This window comes from Eurytemora carolleeae, unplaced genomic scaffold (genome assembly GCF_000591075.1).
Source record: "Eurytemora carolleeae unplaced genomic scaffold, Eaff_2.0 scaffold898, whole genome shotgun sequence".
Classification (NCBI taxonomy): domain Eukaryota; kingdom Metazoa; phylum Arthropoda; class Copepoda; order Calanoida; family Temoridae; genus Eurytemora; species Eurytemora carolleeae.
This window is the reverse complement of record NW_019396904.1, coordinates 15190-29452: the sequence shown is the minus strand read 5'-3', so window position 1 is coordinate 29452 and position 14263 is coordinate 15190. Positions and strand designations below refer to the sequence as shown.

At 33.3% G+C, this 14263-nt stretch overlaps 2 protein-coding genes across 2 annotated transcripts; both read left to right on the top strand.

Moving 5' to 3' along the window:
* The first annotated feature begins 205 nt into the window (after positions 1-205).
* LOC111709945 (uncharacterized) lies at positions 206-8521 on the top strand. Its single transcript, XM_023483926.1, has 4 exons — positions 206-547; positions 5062-5241; positions 5515-6541; positions 7302-8521. The coding sequence occupies exons 3-4, from the start codon at positions 5986-5988 to the stop codon at positions 8144-8146; spliced, it is 1401 nt and encodes a 466-aa protein (XP_023339694.1). The 5' UTR covers positions 206-547; positions 5062-5241; positions 5515-5985; the 3' UTR covers positions 8147-8521.
* Positions 8522-10947: 2426 nt separating this feature from the next.
* Positions 10948-14255, top strand: LOC111709946 (zinc finger protein 766). The gene is made up of 3 exons (XM_023483927.1): positions 10948-11405; positions 11791-11947; positions 13357-14255. Exons 2-3 carry the CDS (start codon positions 11797-11799, stop codon positions 14217-14219), a joined length of 1014 nt encoding a protein of 337 aa, XP_023339695.1. The 5' UTR covers positions 10948-11405; positions 11791-11796; the 3' UTR covers positions 14220-14255.
* Positions 14256-14263: the final 8 nt, after the last annotated feature.

Here is a 14263-nt window from a genome sequence, read left to right as displayed (position 1 = left end):
AAGAAGATGTATCAGAATATTTTCTGTAAAATGATCTTAACCTAGTTTATGTGTTGATCAGAAGAAGATGGATGTATCAGAATACTCTTCAGTAAATTGATCTTCCCCTGGGTTAATGATCAGAAGAAGATGGATAGAATATTTTCTGTAAAATGATCTTAACCTAGTTTATGTGTTGATCAGAAGAAGATGGATGTATCAGAATACTCTTCAGTAAATTGATCTTCCCCTGGGTTAATGATCAGAAGAAGATGGATAAATCAGAATACTCTTCAGTAAATTGATCTTCCCCTGGGTTAATGATCAGAAGAAGATGGATGTATCAGAATACTCTTCAGTAAATTGATCTTCCTCTGGGTTAATGATCAGATGAAGATGGATGAATCAGAATACTCTTCAGTAAATTGATCTTCCCCTGGGTTAATGATCAGAAGAAGATGGATGTATCAGAATACTCTTCAGTAAATTGATTTTCCCCTGGGTTAATGATCAGAAAAATATGGATGTATCAGAATACTCTTCCAGTAAAATGATCTTCCTGGTTTAGGTAATTCATTTCTTTGATTCAGAATTAGATTAGATGCTCAAGTAAATTGTTTTTCTTTCTGCCCAAAAGAATCAAATGTGTTGCCAAGGAAAATATGTTTTGATTAGTCACGACCTCCCTTCTCAGTAATTATCTCAATCATGGAATTACACTTGTCAATTTTCTTGAGCTAACAAAATTCCAGAAGTTTTGCGGCGCGAAGCTTTTTTAAAATGTCTTCTAATATAACTAAAATTGTTGATGTTTAGGAGCGTTTAAGGCCCATAAAAAATTGTGTCTGAAATAAAGGAAAACATTTTAAGATGAAAGTTTTTGTTTTTCAATGAACCTTTGATTACGGATTAAAAAGTTATTTTGATTTCTTTTTTTACTTCAATTTGATTCCTTTTTGCTCAACATTTATCTCTTTAATATTTAGTTTAAATTATTTCTCAGGGGGTGGTAATGTACGGTAACATTTGAGAAATCGGGTCTTATGAGTCTCATAGGTATGGGATGGTACAAAGGAAGCAAGAAATATATAGACTGCCATATTTGATGCGTCAAATCTGTGTACTGTAGTGGGAGGAGATCAAAACAAGAATTCATGGGCAACGCAATATTTTTGATGGAAAGGGGCCCAGGGGGTGGAATAAGAATATATGTATATTGTATTTTCCATATTGATCAGAAAGCCAAAAATCATATGTATTTGCTCTAGCTTGATTTAGTCCTTTCCCTTCAACTTCTGTGAGGGCACTGGGTTTGTTTACATTCCTCCCACAGTACAGTACATAATATGCGTATTGCGTATATCAGAGTTGGGCGTTCCCAAGGAGAATTGAATACAAGGAGGGGGCAATAGGGTTTCCGTACACTTTGCTGTGACGTTTTTTTACTGCTGGAGAACTAGTTTTTGCGTAACAACAATTATAAAGGCAGCCGATCTAATGTAAACAAAAATGAGTTAGTATACGGTGAATCTTCATCTAACGCCAGAGATGCACCAAATGTCTGTTTATCATTTGTGTTATTGTTTACAATCTTTATTATTGTTGTTACGCAAAAACTAGTTCTCCAGCAGTTCAAAAACGTCAAAGCAAAGTGTACGGAAACCCTATTGCCCCCTCCTTAATCAATTCTCCTTGGGCGACTGGGCGTTCCTGTTTATAGTGTAAATATGTGTCTTGGTAGGAAGTATAGAATACTTTTAAGCCACCATTGATGTTTACAACAAACCCTTGAGTACAGTATTGTTTATCAAAATTTAGTTCAATTTAAAACTTTATTCAATAAATGAGCGTTATTGCTGAGTTATATGTTGTGATCTGACTAACCCACCTCGGCCCAAGACCCCTCCTCCGGCCCCCCTCACAGAACTGTTTTAAAAATGTTTATTAAAGACACTTGTTGGAATTGACCCAGTTTAATCAACTTTACTGTAATTGTGTTGTTTTAATGGTAAAATTGTGTACTTCTTTGTGTTCATATCACGTTTTTTGTGCATTTTCACGCCTGTTCTAGCTGAATGTCTAGTTGCGCGCCTGCGTCAAATTTTGTGTGGGACGTCAAATGATCCCAGGAAAGGTTTATGGATAAACAAAATTAAAAAATAGCTCCAACAAATTTTGATTTTCATGAAATTTTGAAAATCCTCGAAATTTATCATAAAATCCGAGTTGTTTTACAATTGAAATAGAATTGATGGGCGCAAAGCGTCTTGAAAGCCTATTCTAAAAAGTGAACAATTTATGTTCACATTTATTTTTTTCGGCCAATGCAAATATTTATTATTTTAATCATTAATGTTAATACGTTTCCTAAAAATGAATCTGCAAAACATATCTGAAATAAATACACTAGTTTTATTTGTGTTGTCTAGTGTTTTAATACACCCGTGTCAAACTTTTATTTGTGTTGTCTAGTGTTTTGAAAATACACCTCTAGCACATCTCTGAGAAGTTTTTATATAAAAAAACAGTGAATTTAAATAAAATATTCCAATTAATTGAAAAACAATTGTGTTTACTATTCTACAGATTTCAATTGTATTAAATAAAACCAAAATCGTCAAACTCTTCAGAAAATTCTTCATATCTCCGGTAATATTAAAAGAACAATGAAGGCAGACTACATTTTAGAAATGTGATAGTTACTTCTGCATAACATCTAGTTTGAAAATGTTCTTTTTACTGATTTGAGTTTTTTAATGCCTGTAAATTAAAATTTAGCGGAATTCTCATCGAAACTCGTTTTCATTGTGATCAATTTTATGATAAAAATAACTTAGTGTTCAAAAAATCCATACATTGCAGGATCATGTAAAAGATTTTGAAACAGTATTTTATATCTTTCTGTCAGTATTATTAAGCATGGAAATAATTAAAAACTTTTTTCTTATTAGTAGAACAAAACCTCTTTTATAACAATAGTCAATGAACTTTTTAAATTGAATGTTTGTTTTGATAAGAAATTAGAATACACTATTTCTCTCCAAATTATACAGACATTTTGCATTTGAGTTGAATTTAATGAACATTTTAAAATTTCTTTCAATTTTAAGTTGCGTCCATCGAGTCCATCTACTAATTCAACTTTTAATGTTGTTCCATCTGTGAGCATCTTTTCTTTCACGTCAAACTAAAGTAAAATGCACGTAATATCTTGTTTGTTTTTGTCATAACTTCTTTTATTGAAGAGCTATTGAAAAGAACAAAAATGTTTTGAATTCATATTATTTAACCAAATAATTTTTTTTTCTTAAACTTGTGCGTAAAATCAAAATTAATGGAGCAATGGAACCACAAAGTCGTAATAAAACCATAAAAAAAGCGAATTTACAAATATTTGTTCATGCATTTTCAAAATTTTACGGAAATCGAAAAGCTTTGGAGACAATTTTTTCTAATTCTGAGTATCCTTAAATCTTCCCTGGGGTCATTTGAGGCTCCACATCAAAGTTGGGCCCGATCAGTTTTGCCATTTTGACGTTTATCGGTTACAAGCAAACAAACAAGCAAAGTATATATATAGATACTAGCCCCATCTTCAATTTCAGTTTCTCTATCTGTAAACATTTTCGTTTTGTATACATTATAAAACAATAAAAAAATTCGTTGGTTTAAAATTATTTTTTCGTGGGTTTTCAAAATTTTATAAAAATCAAAATTATTGGAGGCAAATTTTTGAAATTCTGATAATCCAGAAACCTTGCAAACAGACAGACAAGCAAAGAATATGTATATATATACACATATATATTTTATTCATAAACAAATTGTTTCATGCTTTTATGCAATCATCAGTTCATATCAGTTCATCATATCAGTTCATATATATATATATATATAAAAATATATAATATATCTGATACATTATTAAATTTAATTGAGTTTTGATTGTTTTCAAGTTAGTTTTATTTCTTAATACTAACCTTTTAAGATCTAAATATTTGTTATTTTCTATGAATACATTTAAATATATAATATATCGGGTTTTAATTATCGCAGAAAATTATAGCACATTACATGTTTTTAAGTTCTAAGATTTTCTACAAAATCGCAATGATATTTTAAAGATTTTAAGATTCGAAAATATCTCTCAGATTCTGTCTCATGCTCGGGGTCAGGTTCAGGTTCAAGGCTAGGTTCTAGTTTAGATTCAGGGCTAGGTTCAGGTTCATGATCAGGCTCAGGTTCAAGGCTGGGTTCCGGTTCAGGTTCATGAACAGGTTCAGGTTCGAAGCTAGGTTCAGGTTCATGAAAAGGTTTAGGTTCAAGGCTAGGATCAGGTTCAGATTCGACGAATATTATTTATACTAACCTTAATATCTTTTATACACCACTTTGATTCCTTTTATTTCTTTTATACTCCATTTTGATTCCTGTTATACTCCACTTTGATTCCTTTTATACTCCTCTTTGATTCCTTTTATACTGCACTTTGATTCCTTTTATACTCTACTTTGATTCCTTTTACACTAACATACAGTTTCTTCTATACTTCACTTTGACTTCTTTTTTACTCTACTTCAATTTCTTTTATACTTCGCTTTGACTTTTTTGTTCCATTTCGATTCCTTTTATTCTACACATTGATTCCTTTTAAACTGAACTACGTGGTAGGCGATAATATCAATATAATGAAGACTACTTTTTTATTTAAGTTTTAATTGTTAACAAGCTTTCTTCGAATTACAAGTCGACAAGTAATTAAAGAGAAGATTTTTTAATTTACAGCTTCTCTTTGTTTCCATGTTTTGTTTATTCATGCTGTTTAAAGCTGGATATAAATCAAAATTGAAATCAAAAGTCGTCTTTATTATATTGATATAATCGCCTACCACCGTACAATTTCTTTTACACTTGATGCTTTGATTCTTTTTAAACTCCACTGTGGTTTCTTATTTCTTTTGTGCAAAACTTTGGTCGTTTGTATACTCCACTTTGATTCTTGTATGTTAAACTTTAATCTTCTGCATTTGATACATTTGAATTTTAAAGTCTAATATTTATCTATTTAATGTATATTTTCAGTTAGAATGTCTGAAATTAACCTGATAAAACAGAAGGAAGGAGAGGAGAAGAATGGGGTTGATGATGAGCCCCAGGCTGCACAGCAAAGCATCGATTACGTGAACATGCTTCATTCACTGGATGAATCCATGCTTAAGGATCTATCTGACAAATCTGACATGTTACTCAGTATTATTAAAGGTGAACTAGTATTGTATTTCGTATGGCTTATTATAAGGTAAAAGATGTATACAGATTATTTTATCTCGTTCACTTTTCTTTCATACAATATTTGTGAGGTTCCATGAACATCGAACATATGTTAGTCTACAAAATTTTAAACTCTCTGGCAAATTTTGATTTTAAAGTAAGACCACTATATCGACAAGCTTATAACTTTGGTTTATAATTGGAGACCTTTATTTGGTTTGTTTTTGAATGAACATTCTTTTAATTGTATACTTGTATATTTAGAATATCCCAGAGTTCGAAGTAATGAAAGTACGAAACTTAAGAATCCTGAAGAAAAATTCCTGGAGGACTGGAAGAATATAAATATAGATTCAGAGTATATTGAGGAATCTGATTATAAAGAAGATGTCAAAGACCAGATTGTGGAGAAATGGGAGATTAAATCAGAGTATACGGAGGTATCTGATTTCAAAGAAAAAGTCAAAGAACAGATTGGGGAGGAATTGAACTGGAAGGAGTATACGGAGGTATCTGATTTCAAAGAAGATGTCAAAGAACAGATTGGGGGGGAATGGAACTGGAAGGAATATACGGAGGTATCTGATTTCAAAGAAAAAGTCAAAGACCAGATTGGGGAGGAATGGAACTGGAAGGAGTATACGGAGGTATCTGATTTCAAAGAAAAAGTCAAAGAACAGATTGGAGAGGAATTGAACTGGAAGGAATATACGGAGGTATCTGAATTCAAAGAAGATGTCAAAGAACAGATTGGGAGGGGAATGGAACTGGAAGGAATATACAGAGGTATCTGATTTCAAAGAAGATGTCAAAGAACAGATTGGGGAGGAATGGAACTGGAAGGAGTATACGGAGGTATCTGATTTCAAAGAAGATGTCAAAGAACAGATTGGGGAGAAATGGAACTGGAAGGAGTATACAGAGGTATCTGATTTCAAAGAAGATGTCAAAGAACAGATTGGGGAGGAATGGAACTGGAAGGAGTATACGGAGGTATCTGATTTCAAAGAAGATGTCAAAGAACAGATTGGGGAGAAATGGAACTGGAAGGAGTATACAGAGGTATCTTATATCAAAGAAGATGTCAAAGAACAGATTGGGGGGGAATGGAACTGGAAGGAGTATACGGAGGTATCTTATATCAAAGAAGATGTCAAAGAACAGATTGCAGATGAATGTAAAATTAAATCAGAGTATACAGAGGCAACTGATTTTAAAGAAGAAGTCGAAGACCTGATAGTAGATGATCTGAAGAACATTGTTAAAAAAGAACCAGAGGAAGAAATAACAGGTGAGATAATTTTTTCCTTTAAAGGAAGTTTTCGCCTAAAATGAAAGGAGGTATAGGCTTACGGCGAAAAATAAGCGCTTTTAATCGCTACTAATCTTATTTCTATCTCTTGCGTCTATAAGGAGAAAATAGTTAATAACGACTTATACTGGAGAACGTAACGTCCATACAAATTGAGAAAGTTGCAACATACGACTCGGATCGTAAAAAATCAATTTAATTTCAAACAAATCATTCAGACATTACAACCTACAGTCATCGATTTTTTTCGACTCATTCGTATTTTGTTAATATATCACAATATGTTTTATTTGTTGTATACAATGCACTTAAAACGCCAAAATAGTAGGCCGCTAGGTGTCTGCTCTTGATGCTTTTAATGAATATAGGTGGCAGAGACACCTAGCAGGAAAAAACGTCGTTGTAAGTGCATTGTATATAAAACAAATAACAAATATTATGAAATATTAACTTTATACAATTTTCTCCTTATAAATGCAACAGATAGAGGTAAGATTAGAAGCGATCAAAAGCGATTATTTATCGCAGTAAGCCTATACCCTATATATTCATTTTTCGCGAACACTCACTGTAATAAAAGGTCTTCACATCACATTAATCTAAATTATGCACATACCAATTCCAGTCCAACATTTTCTTCGCCGTATAGGCCTGATAATTATACTTGGACCTACTTTAGCCTGGTCATATCAATGTACTTGATAATTAGTTAATTAATTAATTCGTTTACTTGTTTTAGAATTAACCAGTGAGAGTGTGGCTGTAGGGACTGACTCCAATCATGATGCAAGCAAGTCTCAAGGAATGAGATATTCGTGTGATCTATGTTCTTATGAGAGTACTTACGAATCATTATTAAACCAGCACAAGATATGGATTCATGGTATTGTGGACTACCCTTGTGATCAATGTTATTATCAGGGCCCCAGCCAGAAACTTTTACAAAACCACATGAGTAGAGAACATGTTATGGCGGGGTACAATGGGGATCATTATAATCAGGGCACCAGCCAGAAACCATTAGTAAATCCCACTTTTAGAGAACATGGTATTGAGGGGTACCATGGTGATCATTATTATCAGGGCGCCAGTCAGAAACTTTCCCAGAACCACATGAGTAGAGAACATGGTATTGAGGGGTACCGTGGTGATTATTTGTATCAGGCCACTAGTCAGAAACTTTCCCAGAATCAAAGGAGTAGAGAACATGGTATTGAGGGGTATCGTGGTGATAATTATTATCAGGGCGCCAGTCAGAAACTTTCCCAGAACCACATGAGTAGAGAACATGGTATTGAGGGGTACCGTGGTGATTATTTGTATCAGGCCACCAGTCAGAAATTTTCCCAGAATCATAGGAGTAGAAAACATGGTATTGAGGGGTATCGTGGTGATAATTATTATCAGGGCGCCAGTCAGAAACTTTCCCAGAACCACATGAGTAGAGAACATGGTATTGAGGGGTACTGTGGTGATTATTATTATCAGGGCGCCAGCCAGAAACCAATAGTACATCTTAATAGTAGAGGAAATGGTACTGGGGGGTATCCTTTTGGCCACTTTTCTCACGGCACCAGTCATTAACTATCCCAGCATCACAGGAGTAGGGAAATTTGTACTGGTGGGAATTCTTTTGGTCACTTTTATCAGGGTAGCACTCAGAAACCTAAAAAAGCCAGTACAAGAATATTACGGAGTGACAAGAGGAAGGCATTGATTATCAGCGGGCGTTCTATCAGAGATTGTGATTTTAAGAGCGCCAGTGAGAAACGAGCAAAGAAGGAGAGGTTGAGAAATCTTGGTATTGAGTGGCATCCTTGTCCTTATTGTGATTTCGAGGGAGCCTGTGAGAATCATTTAAGGCAACACTTGCTTAGAATTCATGGTATTGGTAGTATAGTACGCTGAGCATACATAATATTGGAGGCCATCTTTGTGATCAGTGTGATTACGTTGGTGCCATGTTAAATGATATAAAACGACACCAGTTGCGCGCACATGGACATACTTGCGATCAATGTAAGTACGTTGGCGCCAAGTTACAAGATCTAAGAAATCACCAGCTGGAGAAACATGGTATTGGAAAATATCCTTGTGATCAATGTAATTACATTGGCACTGAGATTCAAGATCTAAAACAACACAAGCTAAGCAAACACTGTAATGGAGGGCATCCTTGTGATCAATGTGATTATGTTGGCATTGAAATACTACATCTACAAAAACACAAATTGAGAAAACATATTGTAATGCATCCTTGCAATCAATGTGACTATGTTTGCGCAAAAGTAGAAGAACTTAAACATCACGAGCTGAGTATACATGATATTGGAGGGCATCCTTGTGATCAATGTGCTTTTAAGGGCAGTAGTATTAAACAACTGAAGAAGCACCAGTTAATCATGCATGGAGTCCATATTAGTTAACATGTTTTCGCTTAACTTACAACATCTAACCAACACAACCTGGCATCTAAATGAAGTTTGTTGTGATAAATGTTTTTTATTTTTCAGAAAAAATGTTACAGCAGAGAATAGACACAGTTGTTTTGAGGATGTTTTTCTAGATCTCGTTTTAGTTCCAATATATGGGGAGCTCTACAACTACAGGTACATTAATATTTTTTTAGAATTAAGAACTTTAACAAAAAATTATTCTGCATTTATCAAATAGAATGCTGAACAATTTTGATTAAAGTTGATTTAATATTTTTAGAATTTCATTTTTTTTTAAAGTTCTCCTGAATTAGATATTATTTAAATTTTTTTAATATTAACACAAATAATATTACAAATACATTTTAGCTAGTTTTAGATATTTAATTTTTTATTTTTAGTAATTTGAAATAATTGATAAAGATTATGCCACAAACTCACAATTTCTAGTTTCGATATCTTTGCAACCTGAATTGATGTTTCAACTTTAGATTATTTGGTCTGACAAAATTCCTAGTTTGAACTCTGCAGGCTGCACAGCAAATTATCGATTACATGAACATGCTTCATTCACTGGAAGAATCCATGCTGAAGGATCTATCTGACAAATCTGACATGTTATTCAGTATTAGTAAAATTAGATTGATGCATGAAAATTGTAAGTTAATCCCGGTGTCTTGCATGGAGCGAACTCCCCCTAAAGTTTTAAAAGGCAATGTTATAACATTTTTCGATATTTATTTTGATCGAAAAAAACATTAAAAATTATCTTTGTCTTGATAAAATATTAACTTTGATAATTTAAAGGGAAGACGACATTCGAGAGTAAATAACTTTTTTGCCTTTACCCCCTTTAAATACATTTTATATATGTCAACTTATAAGTTTTAATGTTTTAACATGGCTTTTTATGTCTAACATTGTGTTGAAATGGTTAAAACTTTAGGGGAGGTGTTTACATGCAAGGGAGGTGTGTCCTCATGCACTACAGCGTGTATATTAATTTAATAATTTAAATGTTAATTTTTAAGGAATCTGAAACTCAGAGAAGTATGCATGGAGACGCCTGGACTAAAATTGAAGACGATATTAAGAAAACCATTTAAAATTATCTACAGGGTTACCCACAAAGGATGAGAATTCAGAGACGATTGAATAGAATTTATTCTGTCTGTTTTCTTATATTCACGATTCCCTGCAACTGTAAACTTTTTTGTTTATTTCCCAAATCATTACATAAGCCATTATATTACTATATCTAAGGCAGAATATATAATCTAACCTTGGGATCGTCATATTTTAAGAGTTTTCGGTTTCTTTACAGTCTCATCCTTTGTGGGTAACCCTGTACTTTGAAACATAACTAACTACACAACTAACTCGAACAATGATAGAAATCAAATCTACCTCGTAAATATTGCAAACATTTAAATCAATCACTATTGGAAACATATGAAAATGTTTGAAGTTTGTTATTTATCAGTATTATTCGTACCTCGATCCTTCCTTACTTAATCAATTCGTCATTTTAGATTGCTAATAAGTGGGAGTTTTTTTTTTCGACTTTCTACAAATAAATATTTTTTAATTTAATTCAAGGGGGGGGGGCAATCTTGTTAAATATGTGCGCAATGCGGGTTATTAGGTTATAAGAGGTAAATGTTATTTCTATTTGTATACGTCCCTGGTATGCCTAATGTTTGTCTAACAAGGAAATTAAATGGTGTCTAAATTGGCGGACTAATAAAGAGACTATATTAGTGATTAATCTATGTATATAAAGTAACCCCCTTACCGAATAACTGGATATTTGGGGAGTTTTCCAAAAACCTAGGTATTTGGGAAATTCCTCAAATTTCTGGGTATTTGGGGAATTCCCCAAATGCCTGGGTATCTTGGAAATTTCCAGTCATTTGAGAAATTTCCAAAATCTTAAAAATATACCACCCTCAAATATCTGTAGGTATTTGGGAAACTTCCTAGATACCCACTACCCAGGCATTTGGGAAATTCCTCCATAGTTGTAATCAATACAATTACTTTGATGCTAAAACAATACCAAATGTACAAACATGGTATTGGAAGCCATGCTTGTGATCAATGTGAATATGTTGGCCCTGAATTACAACATCTAAAACAACACAAGAGTTTATACAAGTGTAAGAGCAATTAGAGGAAGACTAAACGAATAATGTGAATTTTGTGAAAGTAGTAAAAGAGGAATTCATTAAGCAAGAAGTTCATTTGAATTAAATCTGAACCTGGCATCTACAGAGAGTGTGCCTACTGCCTCGTTTATTAAAAAAGATTTTATTTATTTTTAGAGACAATGATAAGTACGCAATGAATTTGAGGAAGGTTTTCTAGATTTCTTGTATCAGTTCCATGAAGTAGCTCTACAATTACAGGTATGTGAATTCCAATATTTATTATGCATAAGGAGTTTTAGATATTAGACAATTAGACGGTAAAAAAAATTATTCTGAATTTGTAAAATTAACAGTTGAAACAATTTTTGAGAATATCTTTCATAATCTGAACTATAGATGTTATTTTATGTTAGTTATTGTGTATACAAATAAGATCAAATACTATTGATCCAAACACTGAACTTCAAGGACCGGTATTAATTAATCTACATGTATGCATTGGTCACAACAGGACTCTAAGTCAAATTTTAGCCTAGAAATATTTTTTAATTCAAACTTTAGATATATGTTTTTTTATACTTTAATTCTCCATTTTACTTAAAAATATTTATTTTTTATTTGTTGTTATTTAATGTTTATTTAGAAGAGAATGTCTGAAATCAACCTGATGAAACAAAAGGAAGGAGAGGAGCAGAAGGTTATTGTTAATGAGCTCAATGCTGTTCAATTTAGTATGGACTCCAATAACATGCTTAAAGATCAAACTGTCAAAACTGACATGATGATTAGTTATATCAAAGGTGAAATTTTATATTTTATAGATTTCTTTTTCCCGTTAATATGTAGATTGTAGATTGTAGATTGTAGATTGTAGATAGATGGTAGATGGTAGATGGTAGATGGTAGATGGTAGATGGTAGATGGTAGATGGTAGATGGTAGAGGGTAGAGGGTAGAGGGTACACATGTGTCCTTAACTATGATTTAAAAAAAAAAAGTTCCAGCATAAGTTACTAAATATTTTTTGTTCATATACATCCAAAGATTAAATCCTGCAAGTTTCAAAATCCTAGCCGTACGTCCTGAGATTTTAAGCCAATTTTTATAATTTTTGCTTAAACTGTTAGACGCCGTCATATGTATTTTTTTAAACGATCATATCAAATGCTTTAAAAATTGTTCTAGTCATTTTCTGGTTCCTTAAAACATATATCTAGACCTTCGAAAAGTCAAAATCGGTTTAAAATTAAGACATTTAAACCCCTAAATGGTAAATCTTTGCTCTCCTCACAATTTAAAACATAATTAACAAAAATATGTTTATTTGTGCCTGGAATTGTAAACAACAACACACTTAAGGAGATTGTTAGAATACTTCTTATTGATCATCTCCCTCTTGTAACCTGCTCCAGTCCAAAGCTTGCAAGTTGGAGAAGATAGTTACCAAAAGAAAACAATGAAGTTTAACAGGTTGTCAAAGTTCTCAAAGACTTCAAGACCATCAAAGACATGTGCTTTGGAAAGGAAGTAAAGTCTGACTACAGAGTGGCAATCAAAGAGTTTGAGGCATCCTACAAACTATTGGGAATCAGTGTCACCCCCAAAGTCCATGCTGTCCTCGACCACATAGAAGACTTTTTTGTGCGTCAAAATGATGGACTAGGATTAGGCCGTCACTCTGAACAGGCCTCAGAGGCCGTACACAAAGACTTTACCAAGCCTTGGACTGGAGCAGGTTACAAGAGGGAGATGATCAATAAGGAGTATTCTAACAATCTCCTTAAGTGTGTTGTTTTTTACAATTCCAGGCACAAATAAACATATTTTTGTTAATTATGTTTTAAATTGTGAGGAGAGCAAAGATTCACCATTTAGGGGTTTAAATGTCTTAGTTTTAAACCGATTTTGACTTTTCGAAGGTCTAGATATATGTTTTAAGGGTCCAGAAAATGACTGGAACAATTTTTAAAGCATTTGATATGATCGTTTAAAAAAATACATATGACGGCGTCTAACAGTTTAAGCAAAAATTATAAAAATTGGCTTAAAATCTCAGGACGTACGGCTAGGATTTTGAAACTTGCAGGATTTCATCTTTGGATGTATATGAACAAAAAATATTTAGTAACTTATGCTGGAACTTTTTTTTTTAATCATAGTTAAGGACACATGTGGGTAGAGGGTAGATTATTATATGGTTATATTTTTAGAAGAACCTGGAGCTAAAACTGAAGAAGATGAAAGTGCAAATCACCAGAATCCTAGAGAAGAGAACCTGGAGGAGTGTAAGGAGATAAAGATGGAATCAGAGTATCCAGATACATCTAAATGTAAAGAAGGAGAACAACAGATTGTAGAAGATTTCAAGCTGGACCAACATGGTATTGGAGGGCATCCTTGTGATCAATGTGAATACGTTGGCTCTAGGATACAACATCTAGAACAACACAAGTGGGACCAACATGGTATTGGAGGGCATCCTTGTGATCAATGTGAATACGTTGGTGCTGAGTTAAAACATCTGGAACAACACAAGCTGGACAAACATGGTATTGGAGGGCATCCTTGTGATCAATGTGGATACGTTGGTGCCGAGTTGAAACATCTGGAACAACACAAGCGGGACAAACATGGTACTGGAGTGGATCCTTGCGATGAATATAATTATGTTGGAGCTGAGTTATATAAACCAAACTATAGCATTGGCTGGTATCCTTATCGTTTACGTAATCTTTTGGGCGCTATTCAGAAAATGCTGAAGATATACAGAGGGCATGAGTGTAATCAATGCAATTACATTGGGGCTGAGTTACAAGATCTAAAACAACACCAGCTGGACAAACATGGTATTGGTGGGCATCAATGCAATCAATGTGGATATGTTGGCTCTAAGTTTCAACTTCTTGGTCATTATAAGAGTGCACACAAGTTCGAGAACAAGAGGAAGGATATGGATCAGACTGGAGTCCATGCTAAGAGGATAAAGGAGGATGTAGAGAATATTGTGAAACTAGAGAAACAAGAAGGATTTATTAAACAAGAAGTTTATGTAAAATCTGAACCTGACATCTAAGGAGGTAAAAAATAAAGATGTTTTTTATGTTTTAGAGATAATGT